At 59.2% G+C, this 26,676-nt stretch overlaps 3 protein-coding genes across 9 annotated transcripts; 2 read left to right on the top strand and 1 right to left on the bottom strand.

Moving 5' to 3' along the window:
• Nucleotides 1–1,366: 1,366 nt before the first annotated feature.
• On the top strand, nucleotides 1,367–8,773 carry PTPN7 (protein tyrosine phosphatase non-receptor type 7). 7 transcript variants are annotated; one of them, XM_048925643.1, is made up of 11 exons: nucleotides 1,367–1,626; nucleotides 2,021–2,097; nucleotides 3,212–3,440; nucleotides 3,587–3,770; nucleotides 4,039–4,123; nucleotides 4,512–4,588; nucleotides 5,253–5,393; nucleotides 5,657–5,767; nucleotides 6,123–6,280; nucleotides 6,606–6,719; nucleotides 7,948–8,754. In XM_048925643.1, the coding sequence occupies exons 3-11, from the start codon at nucleotides 3,310–3,312 to the stop codon at nucleotides 8,351–8,353; spliced, it is 1,407 nt and encodes a 468-aa protein (XP_048781600.1). In that variant the 5' UTR covers nucleotides 1,367–1,626; nucleotides 2,021–2,097; nucleotides 3,212–3,309; the 3' UTR covers nucleotides 8,354–8,754. The 7 variants fall into 7 exon arrangements, with proteins under 7 accessions (XP_048781600.1, XP_048781601.1, XP_048781599.1 ...); XM_048925644.1 differs by lacking the exon at nucleotides 1,367–1,626 and having other exon boundaries at nucleotides 1,933–2,097; nucleotides 2,643–3,440; nucleotides 7,948–8,756; XM_048925642.1 differs by lacking the exon at nucleotides 1,367–1,626 and having other exon boundaries at nucleotides 1,933–2,097.
• Nucleotides 8,774–10,285: 1,512 nt separating this feature from the next.
• Nucleotides 10,286–19,673, top strand: ARL8A (ADP ribosylation factor like GTPase 8A). Its single transcript, XM_048925667.1, has 7 exons — nucleotides 10,286–10,550; nucleotides 14,567–14,647; nucleotides 15,426–15,499; nucleotides 16,206–16,299; nucleotides 17,424–17,491; nucleotides 18,208–18,278; nucleotides 18,410–19,673. Exons 1-7 carry the CDS (start codon nucleotides 10,428–10,430, stop codon nucleotides 18,457–18,459), a joined length of 561 nt encoding a protein of 186 aa, XP_048781624.1. The 5' UTR covers nucleotides 10,286–10,427; the 3' UTR covers nucleotides 18,460–19,673.
• On the bottom strand, nucleotides 19,596–25,634 carry GPR37L1 (G protein-coupled receptor 37 like 1). The gene is made up of 2 exons (XM_048925655.1): nucleotides 24,553–25,634; nucleotides 19,596–22,505 (listed from the first exon to the last, which is right to left on the bottom strand). Exons 1-2 carry the CDS (start codon nucleotides 25,225–25,227, stop codon nucleotides 21,693–21,695), a joined length of 1,488 nt encoding a protein of 495 aa, XP_048781612.1. The 5' UTR covers nucleotides 25,228–25,634; the 3' UTR covers nucleotides 19,596–21,692.
• Nucleotides 25,635–26,676: the final 1,042 nt, after the last annotated feature.

Genomic DNA, 26,676 nt, shown 5'->3' with positions numbered 1-26,676 from the left:
TGGGTGACCCCGGGGGAGCGCGGCTGTGGGGCACCATCAGAACTTTGGGTGCTGGAGCAGTGACTGCACAGTGACCCACGGTGGTGACTTTGGGGGCACGGTGCTGCTCAGAGAGGGGTTGGGGGCTGGGGGAAGGATTTGTGCTCAGGTTTGGGGGGCAGAGAAGGGAAAAGAGAGTGTTTGAGGGAGAAGAACTCCCACCTGGAGCTGGGAGCTGCTGTGTGTGGGCAGAGGATGCTCAGGGTGCAAAGTGACCCCATGGAAGTGGAGCTGTAAAACGCAAATGAACAACCCAGGGATGAAGCTACATATCCCCCCAGCAGCAGATCTGTAGGGCACTTTCTGTTAGGGATGCTGAAAATAAAACCACTATCACACAGCCCTCTGAAGACCCCTATGGCACTGCCACAGATCTCTAAGTCCCTAAATCCCAACTCATGACCCTAATGCATTTGTACAGCTATCCAGAGAGGACCCTGACCCGAACCCTGACCCGAACTCATCCTGGCACACTGGGAACCTCACCAGAGGTGGTGATGTGGTAGCAGCTTCATCCCTTTCCTCTGGGTCTGTTCTTTTATCAGTAGTCCCCATCACCATTCCTCATCACAGCTCTAGGCTTCATCCCCAGCTCCTGGAAGCAAACACCCCTTTACACCCCTGGCCTTAATCTGTGTTTGCTGTGTGACAGCAGGATCTCAAGAACCCTTGGTGAGTGCTGTGGTTTTGCACCAGAGCAAAGGAAGGAGAATGTCAGTGAAGGAGAATGTCAGAACGGTGTGAAGTGTTACCCACATTGCTCACTGCTGTGTACTGGGCATGCAGTGAGGATGGCAAGCTCCAGGAATAGGGCAGGAGTGAGTCCGGAGATGGGCATGCAGCAGGGTTCCTGTGTGAGGCAGGGAGGAAGGATGGGACAAGGCACAGCTGTGACCCCATGGGGCCCACTGCATCCTCCATCCTCCATCCCACCCACCCCTCCTGCAGGTCACCCAGCCCCAGCAGCTCCTTCCTGTAGAACTGGTGGCTGCCCCATGCTCTGACATGGGAGGATGGAGGGCAGGAGGAAAGGGCAGAGCTGTTCCTTGTCCACGCTGGGCTGCCCTTAGGCCTCTCCAGCTGAGTTCTTTCACTCTGCATAAGGCTGGGTCAGTTCCTCAGTCTGTCGCCACACCTGCAGAGGCTGCTGGGATCTCATCACCTGCTCATGAGACACAGATGGTGGTGGTCCTTGTGTGCTGCACCAAGCAATGGGACTGGGCAGCTCCAACCCCCTGGCTGCGGAGTGGCATTGGGGCCACTGCGTCCCAGAGCAGGGGGAGCAGCAGGGGATGCTGCAGGGTGGGGGCAGGAGAGGAAGGAAGCGGGGCGCGCGGTGTCTGTGCACGGAGCCGGGGCAGCGACAAACAGGAAGAGCAACAGGGACACGGTGGGAGGCAGTGAGCATCGACGGGCATCGCAGGCAGGATGTGCAGCGCCCCAAGGGCAGCCCCTGCGGTACCTGCGCTGCTGCCTCAGTAAAACGCCCCCCAGACGTTCCCTGACCCGCAGACAGGGGTGCGATGGCACCCGCGTGGCTGCTGAGCACGTTGATATGGGAACAAAGCGGCATTTCGCTCCCTTTGGGTGGGTGCGGTGTGGGATGGGGGATGCGGCGAGGCGGCAATGATCGGGGCCGGGTCGCGGCTCCCCGTGGGCCGGGGGGTCACCGCGTGCCATGAGGACACACTGAAACCCACCGTGCAGCTCCCTCCCGTCTCTCCACGTTGGGCCGCAGATGGGCACGGAGGACCCCGAGCGGCGATGCCCGCGGAGGAGCGCCGGGATCGGGGGGCAGCAGCGCCGTGCCCACATGAGGGGGCTTTGGTGGGGAGCGGGGCCGCGGGCTGCCGGCAGAGCCGAGCTGCGGCGATGTGGCCGGTATGCGTGTGGGCGGCAGGCAGGGTGGGGGAGAAGGAGGGAGAGGAAGCGGCAGAGGCAACAGCTCCTTTGATAAGCAGCTTCCTGAACACTTTCAAAGCCCCGGGTTCAGACCGACGTGCACAGCGCCCGCGGCCCCGTGCCGGGACGGACGGAGCCCACACCTCAGGGCGGCAGGTAAGGCACCCCCGGGCTGCGGGCACGGCCGCGAGGGTCCCTTTGGAGAGGACAGCCCCGCAGCAGCGGCAGGCCTCGGCACATGTGCTCGCTGCAGGCAGTGCAGGTGCCCCCGCAGGGATGCTGGCAGGGAGGCGGGATGTGGGGATGTGGGATGCTCCTGGGGCAGATGCCGGGAGCAGAAGCTCATCCCAGGGTCCTCTGTGCGCCTTCAGCTCGGCTGGGGCCTCTCCCAAGTGTTTCCTGGGTGATGCTGGGCTCCCAGCCCGCCGCTCCCGACTATGAGCGGTGCCTGGGCGCTGAGGACAATTGTGGGATTAGGCAGGATTGACCCTGAGTGCTTCATCTCATGCCCTGCTGTGTTCCCACCCTGCACGGCCATGGCCATACTGTGACCCTCCCTGCTCCAGCCCCGGCTTTGTCTGTGCCCAGTTCTCTGCAGGGATGTCCCTGAGCCTCTGGGCCATTCGGTACCCTGCTCTGTGCCTGTTGAGAGCTCTGGCCCTGCAGCATCCCCATCCCACTAGGTCCATCTCTCCTCGCAGAGGAAGCTGGGGAGGAGAAGGAGCTTTGCCACCCTGAGCTGCTGCCCGCGCCATGGGGACGTCTGCCCAAAGAAGAACCAGCATCACCCACATCTCCCTGCCAGGGGCTGCTCGGGGCTGCTGGTGGTGGAGCCTTGGCAGCCTCCTCCATCCAGATCACCCCATCACCTCTTGCTCAACCATTCAGATAGAGCAGTTTCCTCTTGACAGTTGCTGATACTTGTGGGATGGAGGAAGCTGTCCCAGGGCCGTTCCCCCCACCCCAGTATGTCCAAACAACAGGAACTGGCCATGAGCTGCACAGCATCCTCCTCTGCTCCTCATCCCTGGGGGCTGCTGCCCTCCACGTTAAGCTCACGAGCTTCCATCCCACCCCATCCAAGCCCCAGATCCTTCCTCCTGGTGGGTGCTACAGGCGCTCTCTCCATGCCACCTGTGGATGCTGGAGCCCTGATGCCACGGCAATGAGGACCCGAAACACCTCCTCTGCTTAGGGATGTTCTCATCCTGGTCCAGCAAGGGGTTCATCAGCCTCCTTGTGTCTCTCTCATCTGCCCTGTGTTTTCCAGCTGCTTCTCCTCTGATGGCAACTCCTTCCCTCGGGAGCTGAGGCCCCCCCACTCCCATTCCTCGTGCTTCAGGACGAGCGCTTTGTGGCTGCCGCAGCATGGTCCAATCCTGCTCAGTGTGCCACAGAGCTCATAACAGCAGCCTGACAGCCCGGGTGGCCACCAAAGCCATGGACAAGGCAGACAAGCCCAGTCCCTCTGTGAAGAAGCACGTGCGGCTCCAAGAGAGGTGAGCGTGGCCAGGCTGGGCAATGCCCACAGCCCAGGCTTTGCACTGCCCAGCCCTAAAGCGCAGTCCGCCAAACTGTGCCCAACTGTGCTCTGCTGGGCCACGAATTGTCGGGGGTCACCGGGGACCCTTTGCCTCCTTTGCAGGAGGGGCTCCAACGTGTCGCTGGTGCTGGACATGAGCTCGCTGGGCAGCGTGGAGCCCATCCAGCCCGTATGCACCCCACGGGACGTCACGCTGCAGTTCCTGAGGACATCCAGCCATGTGCTGAGGACGGAGGAGCTTCAGCAGCATGCCCAGAGCCTGGCACAGCTGCAGGAGGAGTTCTCGGTATGAGGGTGGGCGTGCAGGTGGAGGGGCACTGCGCATCTCCTGTTTGCCCGCTCCTTGCTCTCCCCTGTGTCTGTGGGAAGCCTTCCTGTGCCAAGCTCCGCTCCCATCTGTGAGCTGTCCCACCCCACTGGGGTGTGGATGGAGCTCATGCCAGCTCTGGTGATGCTGGGTCAGCATCTCACTGCCTGTGGGGCCATCTGTGCCTGATGAGGGGACGCAAGCAGCACCAAGAGGGGTTCCTCAAAGTTGTTCTCCCCTGCTGCAGAAAATCCCTCCCAACTTCGTCAGTCCGGAGGAACTGGAGATCCCTGGCCGTGCCTCCAAGGACAGATACAAAACCATCCTCCCCAGTACGTGCTGCTGCATCCCTCTGTCTCACGTTCCCCCACGTGCGGGGAGATGTGTGTGCTGTGGGTGTCCCCGGTGCATCACGGTGTCCCTGCTGTGCTGGTTCTGCTGCTGGCAGCCGCCTTGCAGAGGTGTGAGCCCAGCAATGGGGCGGTTTGTGGGGAGCTTCTTGGGGCATGCAGCGCATTGCAGCCCGGCCTGGGCCGCTCCCTGTGCCGTGCAGCTTTAAGCATCCAAAGCGGGGGGTGTAAAGGCTGAGGAATCGTTCGGGTCATCTTCATGTGCTGTGGGAAGGCTGTGGGGGGTTGGTGCTGGGCAGTGGCATGGAGCTGGGCGGGTGAGCACAGATCTGAAGGACAGTGCCAGGGTGCCTCTCACTGCATCTTGCAGACCCCGAGAGCCGGGTGTGCCTCAGGAGAGCAGGGAGCCAGGAGGAAGACGGCTACATCAATGCCAACTACATCACGGTGAGCACGGCCTGCCTGGGGCACTCGGTGTCCACATCTCCTGGTGCTGCAGGGCTGGGGGTGCCGCAGCTCTGGGGTTCTGCCCACATGAGGGAATGGGCTGTCACATAGGCTGTGGGATACGGCTGTGGGATAAGCTGGTTTACATTTTACAGTGAGATTTTTGGGTGAGCAGAGCATTTGGACACGCTCCCTCCCAGACGCTTCTCCATCTCCATGCACTGGTCTGTTGTTAAGTGCAGGAAGCAAGCTGTGCCAACTGGGCATCCCAGCCTGGTATCGACACATCCAGGAACTGCCTCTCCCCTCAAAGGGTTTGTTTTAATTGCCCAAAAGGAAAAAGGGGTGACTGTGGCTTGTCTCCAGCATCCGATGGGGTCCCCAGACAGTTATCTCCAGACTCAAGGTGACCGTTGTTGCCATCACAGCAATAACCTGGGGATGCTTGGATGGAGTGTGCAGGCCTTCCTCCATGGGCTTGCTCCTGGTTTGCTGGGCTAGGAGGATGGAGAGGACTCCTGTCTGGGTCTGTCAAAGGATTTCAAGGACAAGTTTGGGAGGAAATAGGCAGTGTAGGTCAGGCTCTCTGCTGCAGAGGACAGGTAGCACAGGGGGCTGAGGTGCAGACCAGGTGCCCGCTGTCCCTGAAGGGCCGTGTGCTCAGCAGGGCTATGCAGGACGTCCCCGGGAGTACATTGCCACCCAGGGGCCCATGCTGAACACCGTGACTGATTTCTGGGAGATGGTGTGGCAGGAGGAAGCACCCATCATCGTCATGATAACCAAGCTCCAGGAGCGCAAGGAGGTACCGCTGTCCCTGCTCCACAGCACCCTGACCTGGAGGGTTGGGAGGGAAAACCCCCAGGGGCTGAAAACCACATGGCAGGGTGTGGGCAAAGTGTTGAGGGGGAGCAGGTGTTGGAACTGGGATCCATCCTTCCTTACCTTCCCTTTCTATCAGCCCACATCCCCCTTCCTCACTCTTCCAAATCTCCCAAAAGCAATGACCAAAGGGCAGCTTAGACCCCAGTGGATGCCCAAAGCACAAACACTGCATTCTTCCTGCAGAAATGTGTCCACTACTGGCCTGAGAAGGAGGGCACCTACGGCCCCTTCACCATCCGTGTGCAGGGCATTAGCGAGTGTGCGGAGTACGTGGTCCGCAGTCTCTCCATCCAGGTGGGTCCAAGCCCCATCCAGGGGTCAGCAGGGGGCTCAGCACCTGGCGGGGTTCTAAAATGCACGGGCTCTGTAGGAGGAGGGATCTGCAGAGCTCTGTCTGCCCTGTGAGGTTTGCAGGATGAGCCTTGGGTGGGGACAGAGGGCTGTCAGCATGGAGATTGAGGAGGGATCCTGGGCATGACTGGAACTCTCCTCGGCAGATCACTTGGACACCCAAAAGTGGCCCTGGCTCCTTGCTCTCTGGCAGAGGCTCAATGAGTCAGGAGGAGAGCAGATGAGATGGGCACAAGATGGGAACATCTCAATCTGACCCCACCTGATCCTTACTTCTCTTTCTTCTGTGCTGGAAAAGCTGGAAGGTGAATGCCGCCACGTCAAACACATCCTCTTCCCTTCCTGGCCAGACCAGCAGACACCTGAGTCAGCCAAGCCCCTGCTGCACTTGGTGTCCAAAATGGAGGAGATTCTGCAGGCTGCAGCCAGCCCAGGGCCCATCGTTGTGCACTGCAGGTAAGTGCTCAGCCCTCAGCCCTGCCCCTCAGCTTGGGCTCACACCCACAAGCCATTCTCTAGGACGCCCTAGCAGGTGTCCTCCAGCAGAGGACAGGGGCACAGACTGGTTTTGTGCTTCCAGAGTGGTTCCAGGTGGGCTGGGCATGATAGCAAGGACCACTTGTGGTGGCAGAATGGGGCCAGCCTGAGAAAGCTGGGACTGGGACCACTGCATCCCGACAGGGATGGATCAGGGTAGCAAAGCAGCCGAGGAGCACACCCAGCTCAGACAGCCTGAGGTCCAGGCACTGTGGGCGCTCAGCACAGCTGTGTCCATCTGCAGCGCAGGCATCGGTCGGACGGGCTGCTTCATTGCTACCAGGATTGGGTGCCAGCAGCTGAAAGACAAGGGAGATGTGGACATCCTGGGAATCGTGTGCCGCCTGCGCATTGACAGGTTGGTGCTCGGGAAGGAGTCCCTGGAGGATGCTGCTGGATGCAGGAGGGGTGAGGGAGGTGCAGGGATGAACATCCCAAGGAGGCGTGGAGGTGATTTGTGGTGGAAAATGGAAGGGTTTCTGAAAGATGGAGATGTGGGGACAGCAAAGGATTGTCCAGTGCTTGGTTTGGGGTTGGTTTTGCTGTCAGGGCTTTTTAGCTCTGGGAACCTGAAGACATGAAGGAGAGCAGCCCCAAAGCCATCAGCTGGTGCGCTCCTTCCAGCTCAGCCGCTGACCTACAAAACGTGCCCAGACACTCTTGGAGGAGCTCTGGTGCATGTAGATGGGGTGGGGGCACAGGAATGTCTGTGCCGTGGGAGCAGGGCTGGGGTTTTGGTGTCAGCATTTCCCTTGCAGAGGCGGGATGATCCAGACCAGTGAGCAGTACCAGTTTCTCCATCACACACTAGCCCTGTATGCTTCCCAGCTGCCAGAAGCAGGGGGCCGTTAGCACCGGGCTCCACCATCGCTGCCTCGCTCTGAACCCCCCCAGTGCCAAACCTGGGGACAACTCTGCTGAATCTGCTCCTGCTGCACCGGCCATGAGCCTGAGCCTCCCACAGGCTGAGCAGAGCCATCGGGATTGTGGCCCCACAAGCAGGGTCTGGGGTTTCACAAGGCATGCGGCAGGACGCACCGTGCAGAACAAGCTGCACACAGGGACTGATGCTGAGCGATCTGCCTGCTAGAAATAAACAGAGCTTCTCCTCCAGCTGCACATCATCTGCGGGCAGAAGTTGGGACACGCAGGGCTCACTCCCTTGCACACACTTCGATGCTCTTCTTGCTAAAGACACGCCTGGAGCACTTAGTCCAAAGCTGCACTGCTGGTTGCCTTCGTTACATGGCCTGCTTTCCTCTCTGCCTTCTGCCATTGCCTTCCCACCTGCCTTAAAGTAGGGGATACTCCTAAGTGTGTCTGCACTTTTGCAAGCACTATGCTCCGAATTGTAACCCAGCCTCATTACACGAGGGGGGTGTTTGCGTTCTTGGGTTGTGGGGTTTTTTTGTTGGAATCAGAGCAAAATAATACGCCCGTTTTGTTTCTTTTTCACTGTGTAAATAGAAAAGTTTCATCTTTAATTCTGCAGCTCTCCTGTCTTGTCAGCAGCCCTGGAAGAGAGGGAACCTCTCTGTGTGCCCCCCAATATCTGCATCCTCTCCTTGCGGTTCCTACATTTTCAGGGAATGGAGCAGTGGCCATGAGCTAACGCAGCAGAGCAGACCAGCCAAGGCCTTTCCTCGCGCTCCCAGCAGGACGTGCAACTTGTCTCGTGCTCCCAGATGCGTATCAAGAGGAGAGCTGCCAGGGCAGGAGCTGCACAGAAGTTCTCCCAAGACAGGCAGAGACCCCGTGGCTGGGGGGAAGTTGTCACCCCTCTCAGATTTCCTATCGGGGCTGGGAGTTTTGCCAGATGAGCTCTGTGATGCTGATCACAATCGGTTCAGCAGTTTTCCTGTCTTTCAATCTCAATTTCTACCCACTCAATCTGTCCAAGGCACTTATCAGCCATTACCACAGCACTATCATCTGGGTATCTCTCAATCCTCCCTGTATTTATTCCCCAAGCACTCCTCAGGGCCATGCTGAGCTATTGCTGTGTTATTGCAAAACACCATCCCATGGCTCCTGCAATGTCAGGGGCAAAGTCAGGTGTTCTGTCTGTTCTGGCTGTATCAGGGTATGTCCTGGGAAACTGTGATGTGCCCAGCATGCAAAGGAAAGGAATCACTCCAAAATCCCACACTGAAAGGATGTCATGTTCCCCTGTGTCCTGGGCTGATATCAATCCCCTGAGCTTGGGCAAACAAGTTTCCCATCAGCATCCATGTGGACTCCAAGCAGTCCACGGCCATGGCCCAGGAGAAAAATGCTGAGGCACACTGACACTCTGAGGGAGCTCAGGGAGCTCACAGAGGCCCTGCGGTCTCCCCAGCAGGTCCTGCAGTGGTGGCACCCATAGAGGATGAGGTGCACCAGCATCATTTCTCAGCACCAGAGGGACAGGTTGACCTGGTGGCTGGGAGCACTGGGGACACAGAGGGCTGTGGGAGTGGTATCTATCGCTGCTGCTCTTTGGTTACGCAGCTAAAGAGTGGGATGGGGAACATGGAGAATAAGCCACCCATTACCATCCATGACCCCACATTATGGCTGGCCAGTGCAAGAAAAGGGTCTTTTTTGCTCATTTGCTCATTGCCCTGGTGTGGGGATGGCCTCGCCAGGTCCCCCTCTGCTGCGTTTTGTCTGAATGCTGCATTGCTGGAGTTCCTCTGGCAGGGACTGCAGAACAACGCGTGCTATCAGGAGGCAATCTGAGCATCAGCGCTGCGGGCGCTTCGGGTGGGAAGCCCCAAACTGGTGCAGGGACATTCTCTGGGCTGAAATCTGTTACCAAACATCTTCAGGCAGAAATTGCACACAAGAACTGGGAGACACTGCATTTTTCACCGGTATGAGGAGACGCTACATGAGAGCAATGACACAAAGCAGTGAGATTGCTGCTTCTTTAGGGCCCCCCTTCGAAAGCGTGGGGATCTTCAGCAGCCTGCAGCAGCTCTGAAAACAAAATGGTTTCTGTCTCTGAAAAACAAGGCAGCTTCCCAGCGACTCACAGCACATGATGGAAACCACTTCCCACCCTGAATCGCAGGCTCCGAGACACCCACGGCAGATCCAATGACAGCTCAGCTTTTATTTTCCGTGTGCCCATTTCTCGGGCAGCCCTGCAGCGCAGGGAGCTGCAGCTTCGTCCCGTGGGAGCGCGAGCAGCCGCCTGGGCAGCGGGCGCTGTGCAGCCGAGATGGGGGCTCTGCCTGCTGTCCGCAGCGCCGGGAGCACGGAGCAGCCCTGCCAGCTGTCGGTGTTTGCGACATCATGGAGTCACAGAACGGTTTGAGTCGGAAGGGGCCCTCAGAGGCCCTCTGCTCCCACTCCCTGCCGAGCACGGGGACACCCCCGGCCCCAGCAGCGCTCACAGCCCTGCCCTGCCCTCGGGGGGCTGCGGGGACGGGGCAGCGCCGCCTCTCTGTGACCAATCGAAATCCTGCTCTTTTCGTCTGAAGCCACCTCCCCTCGCCCATCGCACAGACCCCGCTATGGACTCCGTCCCCTTTCAGCCCCTTCCGATCGCTGCTCCCAGCAGGCTGTGAGATGACCTTCCATAAGGGCGCCCTGAGAGTCGTGCCGCGGGTTGCAGCTTCCTGCACGAGGAGAGGCGCTGTGACGCGGAGCAGAGCCCCGGGATCACAAACACGAGGACGTTCCGAGTCCCGCTCCACCCCCGGCCGGCCTCCAAGTTCCCCATCGTGCCCCTCCCAGCAGGGGGCGCGCTGACACGCGGTGCAGCTGCCGGGCGCGGCGTCGCCCCACCGCGTCACCGAGCCCGGGCCGCGCCGTGCAGGCCGCGCCTCGCGTCCTCCCGGCCGGCAGGGGGCGCTGCGAGCGGCGGCGAGCGGCGCGGGCCCCACCCGGCGCGGCGCGGCGCGGTGCGGCAGGAGGCGCGCGGACAATACCGGGGCGGCGGCGCTGCGCGGCCCGGCGGTGCGGCGGGGTTCGGCGCGGCCCGGCCCGGTTCCACCCGCTTCGGCCCGGCTCTGCTAGGGCTCGGCTCGCCTCCGCCCGGCTGCGCACGGTTCGGCCCGGCGGGGCTCGGCGCGGCAGCATGCTGGCCCTTTTCAACAAGCTGCTGGACTGGTTCCGGGCGCTGTTCTGGAAGGAGGAGATGGAGCTGACCCTGGTGGGGCTGCAGTACTCGGGCAAGACCACGTTCGTCAACGTCATCGCGGTGAGTCCGCGCCCCGCATCGCCCCGCACCCTGCGGCCGTCGGGGCCGGGCCTCCCCCCCGCACCCGGGCGGCCCCGGCCCGGCGCGCTCTCTGCGGGAGCCCCGGCGCCGCCCTCGGTTCCGCCCCGGGGCCGCCGCTCCGTCACGGTCCGGTCCGAGGCCCGGCCGTCGCTCCGCCCGCTGCCGCCGGGGTTCGGCCCCGTGAGGCCCGTTTGTCTCGCGCTTCCGTCCGTGACGGCGGCGCGGATTTCGCTCTCCGTGGGGCCGCGATGAGATCCGCTCCCGAGGCGCGGCTCCGCGCCCGGCTGGGGCTGCAGCCCGGCCGCCGCGTCCCCCGCTGGGTTCGTCCCGCCCCGCCCCGCCTGTCATCCCGCGCCGCGCGGCCCCGCAGCCCGAATCCCGCCGGCTGTGCTCGCAGGGCCGCCCCGCAAAGCCCCTTCTGCCCCCCGCGTTCGGGCCGTTTTTGGGTTCTCCCCGCCGTCTCCAGACGCGGTGCGGTGCGATGGGAGCCGCCCGCGGTGCGTCCCGAAGGTTTGGGGCTGGGCTCTCGGGAATCTCAGAGCTTCACTGGGGTCTGTCTGTCTGTCTGTCCCAGTTCCCGGCTGTGGCCCCGTTGCACGCGCCATCCTTGCTCCTCGGCTCTGAAGCAAAGCGAGTTATTTCTGCTCGCTCAGAAGCTGCTGCGCTGTCAAAGGTGGTTTTGCAGATAATTTGGAAGCTTCAGTGCACTGCAGCTGTTCTCTGTGGGTGGGTTTCCGTTGGTTGGGCATGGCAGGAATGGAAACCAGCCTTCCCACAGAACCGATGTCACGGTGCTGCACCTCCTTGCGCTGAGCCCTGAGATGCAGCTCTGGGTGTTCCCAAGCTCATTGCTGGCAGCTGCTGCATGCGCTCAGCACACAGCCTGGTGCTCCCACCCCCCTCGGTGAGCAGTGGCTGACAGGGAGCTCCGTGCCTGCTCTGTCTGTAAGTCCTTCCAGGGCCCACGTTGTCGCTGCCATTCATTGCTCTGCTTTGCAGTCTCATGTCGGGGTGGGACACAGCAGTGCCATGTGTGGGCTGGTCCTGCTGCTGCCTCTCTGTTAGTAGCAACAGAGGCTGAATTAAGAAAAATCCAGCAGAAAATAATTTCTTCCCTCTTGAAGTGGAGCTTTACTCCAAACCTGCTGAGCTGTTTTGTCTGTGTGTGCCTGGAAATAGTGGGGAAGCCCCCCACCTTCTTGCTTTTCCAAAAGCCCTGTCCCCGTGTGTCCCTCCTCCCCAGCCATGCCTGATGGCTTCTGGGGTTTCCAGTTCTACACGTGAATGGCTCACATGTGACAGTTTTGCAGCATACAGGACTCCAGCGCAAGGCTCAAAGGCTCATCCCACTTAGCCACTGTGGCTGGTGTAGGGAACTGGGACGTCTGGTTATTCCGGCAGCTCTTGAGGGAGGTTCCAGTGCTTGGGCTAAAGCTGGCTGCGTGTTCTGCTGGTGTTAAGCAGCTGGTGATGGGGTGTGCAGCACCTTGCAGTCACTTTGGCTCTGGTTATTGGGCAAGGTGCTCAGGCTCTGCAGGTGGGCCTCCTGTCTGTGAAGTTATTTGGACAGTTCAGATTTTCTTTGGCAGACACACGCCGAAAACAAACAGAGATCTTTGAGGTAACGTCCTGCAAATGTGAACTTGCCAGAGACAACTGGAAAAAAACCAAGATGCCAAAAAATCCCAACCCAACAGGATCTGCGTGAGGAGCATTTGAAGCATCTCATCTGTCTTTAAGGTGTCGGAACAGAAGCGTTAGAAGGAGAAGTGGCTGTGATTCAGGCTTCTGGGTGAAAGAAAAAACAACTGAACTCTGAAAAGCATCTGATTTCAGCACTGATGCAGAGATTCTCCAAGAAATCTGTGGGTCCAGATGACATTCTGCAGTCTGAAGATTTGTGCTAGCGCTGGGGCTCATGGAGGCTTTGCATCTTCCAGTATTTTTCGCTGCTGTTCTTCACCTGGCTACAGAAATGGAAGTCAGGTGCTTGGAAGATGGGCTGGCTGCCTGCAGAGCTGCAGCCCTGCTGCTGCTGTGCCAGGGGAGGGCTTTGTTGCAGGTGGCCACGGTCAGCCAAAGGCAAAGGGATCTGCTGGTGTGTCACCTGGCTGATGTTCCTTGTCCTCGAGTTCCCCCACAGCATAACCTAAGCTCTAGGTGCAGCAAAGAGCTGTGTTGTAATTATTATTTTTTTTTTTTGAATGAAAGAGCACAAACTTAAAAGGAAGCCTTAGTGAGAATGTAAACATCAGTGGGTGCAAATGGGTGTGAAGATAAAAGGGCAGCGTGGGACTCGAGCAGCTCAGCTTGGAAATCTGCGGTCCAAACCGTCTCAGAGCCTCAGGGATGGCTGCAGCTTTGAGGAGCTCAGTGGAGCTTTGTTTCTCTGCCTGGCTCTTGTAGCATCTCCTGGTTGTGCCCTGGGAGAAGGCAGCAGCTGGGCAGTGGGGTCTGGCACATTTGGGACTGTTGTGCGATGCTGAAGAAGCAAAAACAACACAAAGATTTTTTTTCTTTTATCTGAGTAACCTCATTTTCCTGAAAGAAACTGTGTGAGCTTCAGTGTTGCCATGTTCTTTATATACAGTATTTATTAAAAAAAAAAAAAGAAAAAGTTTTAGCTGCATTGCAGGCAGTAGGATGAGTCTGTCCCATGGAGCACCATCGCAGCTGATGGCTGTGGGTCAGGGCAGCGTGGGCCATGCTGACATTGCGTGGGCTCTTGGAGCAACTGGGGCAGCCCACACATGTGTCCCCCGGGCCCTGGAGCTGAGGACCGCAGTGCTGGATGTCCCTGCATCCTGGTTGGGGTTCCTACCATGCAGAAAGCCTGGGTTACTGAGCTCCTAAGGAAGGGGGCAGCTCAGGATGGCGGGCTGTGAGCGGCAGGTGTGCTTTACCCAGAGCAGGCCGTGTCTGGGGCAGCGCTGTGCTGAGAAGGGGTGACAGCCCACTGGCGTCCTCAAGCGAGGGACGATGCCTGGCCTGGCAGGTGCTGGCGTGGCTGTGCGCTGCAGAGGACAGGGCTGGGACTGGGCTGGAGGCTCTGCTCATCCCCACGGGAGCCAGGAACCCAGCGGGGAGTTGGTGGGGCTGGGCAGAAGCATCGCTTGTCTTCTCATGGGACACCAAAGCAGCGTGGCTGTGTGGGATTCTGATGGCGCCCTGGGGGTGTCACGTGCCCGGCCTGGGCTTATTGGATGGGGGAGTGGGTTGGAGTGCTGGAGCGGTTCTGCAGCCCTGCTCTCCACCCTTCTTCCCTGCCGCTGGTCCCCAGGGTGCTTTCTGAGTGCACTTTGGCTCAGAGACCTCTTGGCTGCTGCTCTTTGCTGTCAGAATGCAAAAGGGAAATGAAAAACGGAAGCGGCGCGTATTGCAGAACTGCTGGAAGAGGTTTGGAAAATCCTGAGGACTGGCTAAATTCTGCTTATCAGAAAATGGCATCAATTGCCTTCTCTTTGTGTGGTTTCAGGTCTGGGGCTGCAGGATTTCATCCCGGCTTTAAATGGGTTTTATGAATGGGTTTTCATTGTTGTCCTGAAGTCACCTTGGAGGGCCTGGGGGCTGGAGCTGATTGGAGAGGAGCGTCATTATCTCAGCAGTGTCAGATCCAGGCGGAGGTGGGCTGTGAAGGCCCAGCACTGTCCCAGCCCTCCAGCAGGCGAGGCGGATCTCCCCGCAGCACAGGGAGGGCTTCTGCTCACCGCTCTGACGGCAGTAACCCAGTTTTGTGGTGGCAGTGGGCTGCTGTGAATCTGCAGCAATTTCATGCTTCAGCCCAGCGCGTGGCTGAGCTCTGCTGCCTGTGTGTGGATAAGGCTTCAGCAGCCAAGGGGCGGCTCGTGGGGATGGGGGGGTGGGAGATGAGGCCCCCGCAGGGGATTTGGGTTTGTTTCTGGCCAGACCCTCAGCCCCTGCGATGCTGCTGCACTCCCTGGGGCAGGCTGGTTGGGTTTCTGAGCCTCCTAATGCTGTTTGGCTTGTCCTTGCAGTCAGGCCAGTTCAATGAAGACATGATCCCAACGGTGGGCTTCAATATGAGGAAGATCACCAAAGGGAACGTTACCATAAAGGTGAGGTGCAGAAGATATCTTCCCAACTGGGGGGAAAGTTGGGGTGAGGGCTGACCTGTGGGCTCTCCCGTTGGAGGCTGAAGGATCCCAGCGGTGCCAGCTGCTTGTTCCTAAGGATTGCTATTAGGAAGATCTGCCCTTTAGGTTTGCACAGTACCTTCCAGAGGAGATTGTGAGTAGGGATGGAAGAGATCTGGATCTTTGCAGTAAGAGCCAGGCCAGGCTGTAAAGCTGGAGCTTGCTGGTCAGGATTTGTAGACATGGTCACCTTGCTGAGAGTGGGAGGGTTGGGGAGAAAGGGCACAGCTTTTAGGTGTGTTCTCTGCCTTGAGGGTGAAGGGAGAAGAGGTTCCTGTCCCCCTGGGTCTTCCAGGTCCCCAGTCTGTACTAGGAGGTAACTGTGGGCTGGTCATCTCCTTCTGCAGCTCAGCTGGAAATGCTTCAGTGTTTCTGAGAGCAGGCCTACTGCTTTTAACTGGCAAATGCATCAGTTCCTCCAGGCTCCTGGGATGGTGGGCATGGGGAAGAGGCCCCGGGCTCTGGCCAGGGCAGCTCTCTGTGTGAGCAGAGGCTTGTCAGAGCCTCTCTAAGTCACGGGAGGCACTGACCCAGGACTAATGCTCTCCAGCTGCTTGCTTTATCGAGTCTGGAGCCTCATCCTTGGGTTTGAGATCAGGCGCTGGTGGGCACAGAGGAGGAGACGGGGCTGCATTTGGTGCGTGCTGGGAGGGTAGCCTGTGATGGGGGGTTGTGCTAATGGCTCTTCTTCCTGTCACAGCTCTGGGACATCGGCGGCCAGCCGCGCTTTCGCAGCATGTGGGAGCGGTACTGCCGTGGAGTGAGTGCCATCGTGTGAGTATCCATCAGCGGCAGTGACAACATACAGCTTGGCCAGCCGTGGGGCCGTCCCTTCATCCTTCTCACCCTACCTGAGGGTACTGAGCAAGGCTGAGCAGCTCCACCACTGGGCAGGGCATCGCAGTCTCAGTGCCTCATGGGCTTTGAGCACAGGGCAGCAAATGCACCTCGAGTGTCTCCAGAATCGCAGCCCTGTGGAGCCTTCCCTTCCACTCAGCATTCCTCAGCCCAGCTGTACGCCTTGGATCTTGCCTTTCCCTGCTCCCTTGGTTGCTTTGTGCTGCTCAGCCATAAGAGGGACTGAGCAAAGGTCAGAGGGGTCTTGGCCCTTTTCAAGAGGATAATGTGAGGGCTAATGGCCAGCAGTGTATTCCCGGGTCCATGTTTGTGCTGCTGAGTGAACCTTGTGCTTAGAGGAGTCTGTGCAGCGCTTGCTGCTGACTGTCAGCAGTCTGTGAGTGTCCTTGCATGTCCCCTACTTGCAAATATTGCAGGAAGTTCACTCCCAGAGAGTCCAAGATGGAGACAAGTCTGGCAAAGACGTTCATGGAAAGCAGACTCCTAAGAACAAATATTTACCTGCAAGCTGAGGTTGGAGTTGTTCAAACCCAGTTAGAAAATCAGATTTTTTTGGTCTTCACCAGCTGACCAGTTCTCTCTGCTTGCCACATGCCTGTGCTCAGGTTTCCTTCCCTTTCAGGTACATGGTGGATGCTGCTGACCAGGAGAAGATTGAGGCCTCGAAGAATGAACTTCATAACCTGCTCGACAAGCCGCAGCTCCAGGGCATCCCGGTGAGCTGCTGCCTGGGTAGGATAAGGGTGTCCTATCCACTCATCCACTGCACACACACCATCCCACTGCACTCCTGCTGAAACTGGGGAAGTGATGCTTTCTATCCCAGGGCTGGGCTGAACAGCACTTCCAGCCCTAGGAGGGAGGCTTAGAAGAGACCAAGAGAATCCCTTATGTGTGAGACTGTCCCCCTGCATGAATTTGCACCTTTTTGTGAGGGGAGACCTTCAGGTTTCATCACCCAGTAGCACAGCTGCTCGGCTGTGATGTTTGCAGGAGATGAGCTGTCAGCAGTGGGACTCGCAGTTGGCAGCTGCATGTGCCAGGGGAGGATGCTGACGGAGCCTCCGGAATTGGCATCCTTGGAAAGGAGCTGATCTAGGACCTTGCACCACATCCCAAGCATTCGTGGCCACCTAAATTAAGCTTCTGACATAAGGCACTGCATTTGCAGCGCTTCAGAGTGCTCTTTTTTAAGAACAAGGCTACTCCACATGTAAATTGGGGACGCTGTATTGCTGTGCTGCTGCAGAGGCCCTGATTTACAGCTGCCTCAGTGCTGTCCTTGTCAGATGACAGTCGTGTGGTTCGCTCAGGAGCGATGAGGAAGTCCTGCCTGGGGTTTATTTTCTTTGCTTAGTCCTAGGATTTCTTTGTGGATGTGAAAAGCCTTGAAGTAAGAGATCAGTGGGTACTGCAAACAGCCACTGCTTTTTTTGGGCTGGCTGCCTGCAGGGAGCAAGGCTCTGCAGGGTGTTTGTATCCTGATCATGTCAATTTTAGCCCATCCAGCTTCACTTGGATTTTTTGCTCAAAGATAAATGGCTCCTGGAGGAGTGTCCTACATGCCCCAAGGGAAACCGGTGTCCTTCAGAGGGGATAGATTGGGCAGCTTCTCAGTGGGACAGGAAAGTATGCAGGAGATGCTGGGTACAAGCCAATGAACACCGTTAATGGAGGTGCTCTGCCTTCTCATTGCCCGCTGAAGGGATTTTCTTTGTCCTCTGGTGAAGTAGCCTGGACTTCTCACATCCCAAACTGGTCTTGGTGCAGGGTGCCAGGCTCCGTTCCCTTCACACTCTGGTGCCCAGGAGCTTCACACGTCCCCTCTCCCCTTCTACAGGTCCTAGTCCTGGGGAACAAGCGAGATCTGCCTGGTGCCTTGGATGAGAAGGAGCTCATTGAGAAGATGTAAGTGCTGGGGGGCCAGGGCTGGGACAGGAGCTGCCTGAGCAGCACAGCCCGCGGGCTGCAGGAGCCGGGGCGGCAGCTGGGCTCTGTGCCGCTGGGGGGCGCGGGGGCCCGGCAGGCCGTGCTCAGCGCTCTGCGGTGGCTCAGGGTGTCACCGTGCCAGGAGCTCGGCCCGGGGCATCTCCGCACTGCTCAGAGATTGCCCTCATCCTTTGTGCACCCTGTGCAGTTCCCAAAGTCTTTCGTGCCCCATCTCATTTCAGGGCCGGGCTGGATGGGGCCCTGGGCAGCCCTGGTCTGGCATTAAATGCGGAGGTTGGTGGCCCTGCGTGTGGCAGGGGGTTGGAGATTCGTGATCCTTGAGGTCCCTTCCAACCCTGGCCATTCTGCGATCTGCCAGCTGTGCTGTGTAACTGAATTGTACGATGCTCTGAGCAAAGCTGTGAGATTTCTTGGCCAGGATCTCCTGGAGGCCAGGTTGCTCCTGCCTGTCATGCAGCCCCTGTGCCAGCCTGGCTGTCAGACAGCAGGAGCAACGCAACAGTGCCTTCACTCGGCCTTTCTTGGAGTCCCCAAGATCCTGGGGACTTTGCCCTTACAGGGGCACCCCCTTCTCAGAGCCTGAGTCCAAAGGGACTTGAGGCATCACCCATTGCTGCAGAGAGTGTAGCCTGCAGAGTCTGCAGCACTCAGCCAGAGCTCTTCCTCTCCTGCAGGAACCTCTCTGCCATCCAGGACCGAGAGATTTGTTGCTACTCTATCTCTTGCAAAGAAAAGGACAACATTGGTGAGTGCCAGTGGCTCAGGATGCTGGTGGGTGGGGACCAGGGCTTGCTGTAGTGCACCCAGGTTGCTCCCCCAGTGCAGGAGGGGGAGATAGCTGAAGGGAGAGGCTGTAAACACCCCTTGCCTTTGCAGACATCACCCTACAGTGGCTTATTCAGCACTCGAAGTCCAGGAGAAGCTGAGATCCCTTGGACTGCAGCTCAGATCGGGAAGATGCCATTGTACAAGCCCATACCCTTTCCTTCTCCTGCTCTGTCCCTCCAGCTCTTTCTCTCTAGATGGGTATTTTTAGGGGACCCCAGACTCCACTCGCATTGAGGTGGAGCCCTTGTTTTTATTGTAAAGAAAATGTCCGACTCTGCCCTCCTTTCCTCTCTCTGTCTCTTCTTCCCACTTTGGCACTGTTCTGTTGTTGTCTGTGTATACAGTATATATATATGTATATATATTTTAATTTTTTAATTTAAGCACTAGCGCTGTTACTAAACTGGGCCCTGTGAGCTGTAGGAAGGCTGTGGGCTGCCCGAATTCAGCACTGGGAGGAGGATGAGGTGCGTGGCAGACAGCAGCCCCCAGGATGGGGCCGGATAGGGCTGCAGGCAAGTCCCCCAGGAGGAGCTGCAGCACCCTGGGGCTGCGGGGGGCACATCTGTGCTGTCCTTCCCCAGGCTTCAGTCCCCACAGCAGGGTTTGTGGGGGCAATGCCATCTCCCCCCCATCCCAAAGCTCTTCACCCCAGCATGGAGATGGGGATTGGTCACAACCCACTGCCACCAGCCTGCACACATCGCCCTCAGCTGCCCCCGCCTCTCCTCGCTGCCCTGGCCACCTCAGCCCCGTACGCCTGGGTGCCCCAGGGGTGCCCAGTTGTACCCTGGCCCTGGCTTTGCTGCCCAGCCTCGGGGTGCTGGGTGGCACGGCTGGCTCCTTGCCTGCATGTGGGGAGGGGAGAGGAGAGGAGGCCTCCAAGAGCCAGGGTGTCTTTGTCCCTTTGTGCTGAGTTACTGGGTCTGTGCTGGTGCAGCCTTGGGGTTGCTTGGGGCTGGTGAGGGTGGGATATTTCTGGGTAAGGGGGGCATGCTGGCAGCAGCAGGGAGGATGGGGCCAGGTCTGACGTAGTGGGAAGGCACTGGCCCTGTCCCCAGCCCCAGTGGGGTTGTGGGGATGGCGGGCGATGGGGGCTTTCAGCTCCTGCGTGGCTCCTGGGGGTGGTGAGGCCGGGGGTTCCCTTCTGTTCTCATTTTTGCAGAATTGCACAAAGAGAGGTTTCTTTTTTTCTTTTTTTTTTTTAATTTAATGGATTGTAAAGTGTTGTCATCCCTCTCCGCCCCATTTTTTTTTTTTAAGAGATATTTTGGCGCAAATTTGACCTCTGTTGGGAAATGATTCTTGTAACTGTACAATTTTTTTGCCTCCTAATAATAATAAATTAACAATTTTGCGTTGGTGGGTGTGGTTGCAGTCATTGCTTCCTCTCTGCCACTGTTCCCCCCTCTCCCCCCCACCTCAGGGCTATCTATCCCTGTGCCATGGGAGCGCTGCCCAGCCCCCTGTCCCTGCTCACCCTGCAGTACCTGGTGCCTCTGTCTGGATTGCAGTCCCCATGGTGACACTCAGGACCTGCTGGAACCGATCCGATGGCTCCCAATGCATTGTTTGTTTACTCATGGAGATGGGCTCCAAGCCCTCCAGCTGTGGCCATCGCTGCTGGATTCTCCTCTCGCCCACACTGTGTTCTGGGCCTATCCTGGGACAGCAGTGCTGGATTTGGAGCAGCTGTGCTGGGGTGTCTGATCTCTGCCCTCCTGCCTCTAGCAGTTCTTCCCTGTGGGCTGTGAGCGGTGCTTACGGCACCCTGCCTGCCTGCCTGAGCGCGGGGTCTGAGTGAGACTGGGGTGCAACAGGCACCACGCATCGCCTGCATGGGCTGCACAGCCCCCCCTCCCTGCCCCCAGCCTGGCTCCTTCCTCCCCACACAGCCGCAGCAACAAGCCGGCCTTTGTTCGTCCCTGGCCGGGGCTCAGGACGGAGCGGCACTGAGTGAGCGCCTGAGAGCGGCCACCTCGCCCTTCCTCCCGCCTCGCTGCTGCCTATGCAGGGGGCCCAGCCCTGGGGAGCCGTGCCCTAACCGGGACCCTGCCGGGCATCTGTGCCCCAATGCACGCCCTTTGCCGTGAGGAGCTCCCAAACCCCCACAGCCCCAGCAGCGTCAGCACAACGCGGGGAGGGCTGGCAGAGGGAAAGGAAAAACTCAGTTTTGTGCTACTGGGAAGAAAACTGGGGCTTTTGTTTCCCTGGCAACAGGGCTGAGAAAGCAAAGCTCGGTGGGTGCTGCTGCACAAAGCCCACAGTGAGCCCCTCGCATTCACCCGCCCGTAGCAACCGTCTCCCTCTGCCCGGCATCCTGCGCTGGGGCGGCTGCCAGCCACACACACAAGGAGCTTTCACAGCTCGGCTCTGGGGGCAGCACGGGGGGGCCCGGCACGGCCAGCCTGCCCTCGCTGCTCCCAGCAGCCTGCCTTGGTAAGCCCTGGTGAGACGTGGATGCTGGGTTTGGAACGTGTGCTGGTTTGAGATCGGCACCTCGGGTGGGTTTTGTGCCCCTAATGGGCAAAGTGGACGAGGAGCCGGGAGCGCTGCGTGGGGCTCTTTGGATGGGATGTGGGATCTTGGTTCTGCACAGTGCTTTGCAGGCTGTAGGGCACTGCTGCCCAGTGCTGAGCTTTGCTGGGACCAACCCAACCCCACAAAGCACTGAGTGCTTGGAGGAGCTCAGCAGAGGCTGCCCTGGCTCTCAGCAGCACGCCATTACCCTCAGCCACTGCCTGGCCCAACGCCGCTTTCCTGACCCCCGTGTGTCCTCACCCCACTGAGCTGCCCGTGCCCACCCAGAGCCCCCAGGTCTAAGGGAAGAGCGTGGGGTCACACAGCCCACCGTGCTCTGACCCCCCATTGCTCTGCATGTCTACATGCACAACGTGCTCTAGTTTACTGGTTTATTGAGCTCTTACAGGGCACTGCTGGGATCTGGTCGCTGGGACCTTCTCCTACTGTGGAGGGGGCTGGCAGGAGGGGACGGGACAGGACGAGGGCAGTTTGTGTTTGCTAAGTCCTCTGCAAACCCTCCTTGATAGCAGATGGGACCTTTCCTGCACAACTCCATCAGCAGAGCAGCAACCTCCCAGCCTGGCCAGGCACAGAGGGAGCTGATGTCCTTTGGGCAGAGGCAAGAAGGCCACTTGTAGCCACGGGGACGGGACACCCCTTGCCCAACACGGGGTTTGAAGCCCATGGTGCAGCCCCTGAGCTGACTCTCCTGCTTGCTCCACGTCCGGGCACGGGGCACTAATGGCAGAAACAACGTTTGGTCTTGGGAGGAGGTGGTGAAATGCTCTCTACGGCTCCTGGTTGGCACTTAGCACGGCGTGCCGAGAGCCAGGAGGGGCGGAGGGGACTCCCGGGGCTTGTCAAAGAAGATGGAGGAGGACATCTCTGTCTTGAGCTTGCTATCGGCGCTGCCCTCACTGGAGGCGGCATCGGGACCGCAGCCCTCGCAGCAGCAGCAGCAGCAATCCATGAAGGCCTGGCCCAGGGGTCTGCAGAGGCACAGGAGCAGGACGGGCGTCACCGAGCACTTGAAGAACAGAAAGAACTGGTTGATGAGGTTGAGCAGGTCCAAGGTCTGCTTGGACATGTCGGGGGACATGTAGGCCACCACGATGTTGCAGACGTTCTCAGGGGTGGTGCAGAGCCCGTAGATGACGGTCAGCCCGATGATGGTGCAGTTGAGGTGGCTCTCACACTGGCTGTGTTTGGTCCCACGGCACTCGGCCTTCTGCTCGGTGCCGCGGATCCTGCGGGTCACCAGCTGGCAGCTCACAGTGAAGAGGAGGGGCAGGCAGAAGTAGCAGCCGAAGTACCACCACATCCGGGCGTTCTGGTAGGTGAGCACCAGCGAGTAGACGGACTCGGGCAGGTTGGACGAAGGCTTCATGGTGCAAAACTCGGTCACCACGCCAGACACGGGCGACGTGTCCTGGGCCAGCTGCCAGAGCAGGACCTCGGGCACCGACAGCGTCATGGAGCCCACCCAGATGACAGCCAGCTTGGCAATGATGGACTGGCACTGCTCGATGGGCCGGGCGCTGGCCTGCGGGCTGGTGGCCGCGTGGAACCTGTCGATGCCCAGGGCGCAGAGGCTGAAGGTGGTGACTCCCAGGGATGAGACCTGGTGAAGAGGAAGCAGAACAGGTGGGACTTCAGTGGGGGCCTCGGAGGGGTTGACTTGGCGATGGCACTGGAAACTCCCAGCTACCCAACAGCCCCAGAGCCTTCCTCCAAGGTTTGGCAGAGGTCGCGTCCCAGGTGTGGAGCCACCTTCCTGTGACTCCTGGAGGGGCGCCGGATAAGCGTCCCTTGACCCACGTGTCCCTGCACTGCTCTCTGTTCTGCACAAAGCTTTGATGGATGCCAGTCTGTCCATCCAGCCAGGGTGGGAACAGCAGGATTGTCTCTCAGGCTCTTCTTCTATTCTGGATGTTTTTGGAGAGGAAAAGCACGGACCTCTGCTCCCATCAAAGCCTTCCCATGGCCCTGGCTGCCCAGGCTGGCTCGTCCCTGCCCTGTTCTGCAGATCTGCTGCCTGCTTCCCAGGCAGCCCAATAGAGCTGAGGACACCGTTGTCACAGACCAGCTCGGGGCAATTTCCACTGCATTGAGGAGAAACACCCCTGTTTGCCAAAGGGAAGAGGCCAAAGGAGGCAAAGGGAGGGCTGCCCAGGCGCCGAGGGTCACAATCAGCATTCAACCCCGCAGCCCCTGGCCAGGAGCACAGCAGTCACATGCTGCTGCCCCAAAGCCCTGTGGCTGTTCCTGGCCTCACGAAGCCACCAAACATCCCCCTGTGCCGAAGGACATTCCCAGCGCTTGGGAAACCTTGTGATGTGTGTGCAGCATGCAGCAACCTGCCAGTGGGTTTTGCAAGAAACAGACCTGGCACCTCCGACCCAGAACAGCTCTGGCATCCCCGCTGTGCCCTTTGCAGTGGCTCTGAGTTGGCCTCATTAGTGCTGCAGGGCACAGCAGCTCATGCCAAACACCCAGCATCACCACTCAGTTTCTGTGCGTCTCCCCTGACAGCACCATGGCCCTCAGCACAGCATTGCCATTGCCATCCCATACCCAGCCCCACCGCCCAGCAGTGCTGCTCGTGTCCCAGCACTTCTGCTCAGCACCAGCTGTACCACCGCCTCTCCTTTACCCTAAGGCTGCCCCCAGGCTCTCCTCTCCTGGTCCTTGGGGACTGTGCTGGGACACACATCCCCAGAGCTGTGCTGTGCCCATCCTTCAGCATCCCCCTCAGCAAGATCTCAGCATCCCTCTTTGGTGGATCCTGAGGCAGTCCAGTGCTGCTGGCTCACTGATCCTGGAGGTGCCACCCTCACAGGTGCAGCAAACTGGACCGCCCAGATTCAGGTCACAGCAGCACCTCCCCATGAAGGGCTCTGCTTTGGGGGCATTCCCCTTCCCTTTCCATTCTCACCCAGCACTGAACCTGCCTTGGCAAATGCCCATCCGTATTCCTGCCCCTATCTGAGTACTCCTGCTGCCTCGTCGTGCCATGGGATGCTTGAGGTGGAGGGCAGGAATGCAACAAAGCCCTCACTTAATAAGTCTGGGATGGGAGACCTCCAGGAATGAGCAACTTCTGCTTCACTGAGCAACAGAGGCATTGTTGGGATGCTGGCAGCCCATCATCTCGTTGTGCCGGGCTGCAACCTGCAGGTGCTGGCTGCGGTCAGGGCACACGTAGGGCTGGGCCTGGAATCACCCAGACCTGTACCCAAAGTGCATCTCTGGATGCCCTGCGCAGGTGTGTGCATCCAGGCCACGAACAATTGCTCCTGGGGCCTCCTGCACTAATACCTGCACTAATAGCCTGGCCGCCCCCAGGACTGTGCAGAGCGCACCTCCAGAAGATTTGGGGTGATTTGGGGACTTAACGTGGACTTGGTAGCGTTAGGTTCCTGGTCGGACTTGATCTTAAAGGTTTTTTCCAACCTGAATGACTCTATCCCATGATTCTATATCTTGGGGTCGTTTTTTTCACCCATAAGGAATGAGCAGAGATCTCAGGTTCCCAACCCCATCCCTGCCCCAGCTCTGCTCAGCAGTCAACATGGGGAATGTTCCCCCACGGTGAGGTCTCGGCACACAGTGCCAGGCCCTGGGCAGCGATGGAACCCCCAAAAGAAGGGGGCAGAGCAGCTCCTTACCTCCATGAAGGGCACGATGCGGCACGAGATGTCCCCCAGCAGCCTCTTCTTGGTGATCTCGTTGAAGATGACCACAGGCAGGCAGAAGAAGAGGATGAGGAAGTCCCAGAAAGCCAGGCTGGCCAGGATGGAGTTCCAGGCGCTCTTCATGTAGTAGTTGTGCCACACGATGCACATCACCGACAGGTTCCCAATGATGCCCACTGCGAAGACGATGAGGGACAGGAACATGACGGCGTAGGCGCTGTACGAGTTCTCCGTCACCGGGTACAGCGGGTTCTGGATTTGCAGCCTCTTGTCGGACACCGTGGTCAGGTTGGCGGCGGGCTCAGCCCCCCCGTCCGTGGGGACCCCCCGCTGCTGCTCAGAGGGGTCGGTGCTGGACGGCACCATGGCCCTGGTGGGGTGCAGGCTGGCGGCGTTGATGGGCCGTGGGAACTCCACCCGCACCCCCGGCACGTACTGCTGCACCGACTTGGAGTCCTCCACCGTGCCCCGACGCGGCCGCGCCTTCAGCTCTGCGTTATCCTGTGCAGCCACCGGCAGCATCCCGCCTCCACCTGCGCCCTGGTTTGGGCGCACGCCACCTTCTGCGTGCCGCCCGACTGCGCCCGGCATCGCCGCGGCCCCCGGCAGTGCCAGCAGCAGGAGGACGAGCGATGGGGGCGAAGGCATGATGTCCTCCGCACCCTCTGCGGGAAGCGTCTGACGGAGCAGCCCCGGGGCTGCGGGGAACGAGGAGGGGCCGGAGGAGCTCCGCTCGGTCCGGCTGCGGCCGCTGCTGTGGGCTCTGCGGGGCGCTCCGGGCGGGATAAAGGAGCGGCAGAGCCGGGCCCTCTGCTGGTCACCCACCGCTGCCGGGACGCTGCCAAAAGCTGATAGCCACAGCCCGGGCTGCGCATCCTCCACTGCACTCCAGAGACCCCCAGCATCTCCCCATGGGGCCCTGGGCAGCCTGAGCTGGTGGGGGGCAACCAGAACAAGGCAAGGGTTGGGATCTTCCAGGGCCCTTCCAACCCAAGTATTCCATCTGTGGTTCTGCAGTTCTGTGATCTTTAAGGGACCTTCCAGCCCAACCGCTCTGTGAGTCTATGATTCTGGCTTTACAGCTCCATGACTCCACAGCTCCGTGGCTCTATGATGGTATGACACGATTCTCTGAACCCAGACCGAGATGCCCATGGTTTGGCACCTGGGACCGGCTGCAGTGCTGCCCCCCAGCAGTGGTCTGAGGAGGACTGAGGATCCCTGACCTCCTGCCTTCACCTCTCCCCATTCCCATCACCTCTGCTGTCACAGAACAGTGTGTTATGTAAATTAAACTTTATCCTACGCACTCCTTAGAAAACAAACAGAGCCAACAAACAAAAGCTGAATTCCTTTGGTCCTGGCTAACCTAACATGTGAATCCATTCACTCATCACTTTACTTCACGAGGTTTCTAAGCCACAGGTTCTCCCCCTCGGTTTGTAACCTGTAACTCACATCCATCCCAACTCCTGCCCTGTGCCAGCGGTGGGAGCACTCCTCCTTCCTCCTTCCTCCTTCCTCGCACAGGTATCCCCGCTGTCACATGGGGAAGCAGCTGTCGGATCTGCTCCAAAAGCTTCTGGGGAGAGCTGACCTATTTCTGCCTTCCAGCTCGGAGGTTCGGTCTGTGCCATCTCTGTGAGTCGATGGGCTCTGAGGAAGACTCTGGGCAACGAACGGGCTGCAAGAGGCAGAGAGAAGTGGAGGATTCTCATGCCTGGATACTTCTGAAGGTGAAGCAGCACTCCAGCTCCTGCTGGGGTCTGCAGGAGCACAGTGAGAATGCCTGAGGGCTGTCCTGGGAGCAGTGGCCGCACAGATTTCTGGCCAACCTATAAAAAGGGGAATGGCTCAGCTGGAGCTCAGCAGCGACTGAGCAGCAGGTGAGGCTGCTGAGTGCTCCAGGTGCTCTGTTCCAAGGACACCAGCAGCCAGGGGAACAGCCAAGCAGATCTAAAATTAGTTGCACGTTCTCGTTAGTGGAGACCAAACCCCAAAAAGGTGATCTCTAAGAGAGGGAAACCAGAGCTGCTTTGCAGCGCCCAGAGGCACGGGGCACGGCCCTTGGGCAGCCGAGCGCTGCCGGCGTTCGGA

This window comes from Lagopus muta, chromosome 24 (genome assembly GCF_023343835.1).
Source record: "Lagopus muta isolate bLagMut1 chromosome 24, bLagMut1 primary, whole genome shotgun sequence".
Lineage (NCBI taxonomy): Eukaryota > Metazoa > Chordata > Aves > Galliformes > Phasianidae > Lagopus > Lagopus muta.
Note: the sequence above shows the minus strand (reverse complement) of the source record. Positions and strands in the feature narration are given on the sequence as shown.

Excerpts from the sequence above, each read along its gene's own strand:
- PTPN7 (XM_048925644.1), top strand. The coding sequence starts at position 3,310 with ATGGTCCAATCCTGCTCAGTGTGCCACAGAGCTCATAACAGCAGCCTG. Across the intron at positions 4,589-5,252 it reads TCAATGCCAACTACATCACG|CAGGGCTATGCAGGACGTCC; the intron begins GTGAGCACGGCC and ends CCGTGTGCTCAG. Across the intron at positions 5,768-6,122 it reads TCCGCAGTCTCTCCATCCAG|CTGGAAGGTGAATGCCGCCA; the intron begins GTGGGTCCAAGC and ends GTGCTGGAAAAG.
- ARL8A (XM_048925667.1), top strand. The coding sequence starts at position 10,428 with ATGCTGGCCCTTTTCAACAAGCTGCTGGACTGGTTCCGGGCGCTGTTC. Across the intron at positions 14,648-15,425 it reads AAGGGAACGTTACCATAAAG|CTCTGGGACATCGGCGGCCA; the intron begins GTGAGGTGCAGA and ends TTCCTGTCACAG. Across the intron at positions 16,300-17,423 it reads CGCAGCTCCAGGGCATCCCG|GTCCTAGTCCTGGGGAACAA; the intron begins GTGAGCTGCTGC and ends CCCCTTCTACAG.
- GPR37L1 (XM_048925655.1), bottom strand. The coding sequence starts at position 25,227 with ATGCCTTCGCCCCCATCGCTCGTCCTCCTGCTGCTGGCACTGCCGGGG. Across the intron at positions 22,506-24,552 it reads GCATCGTGCCCTTCATGGAG|GTCTCATCCCTGGGAGTCAC; the intron begins GTAAGGAGCTGC and ends CCTCTTCACCAG.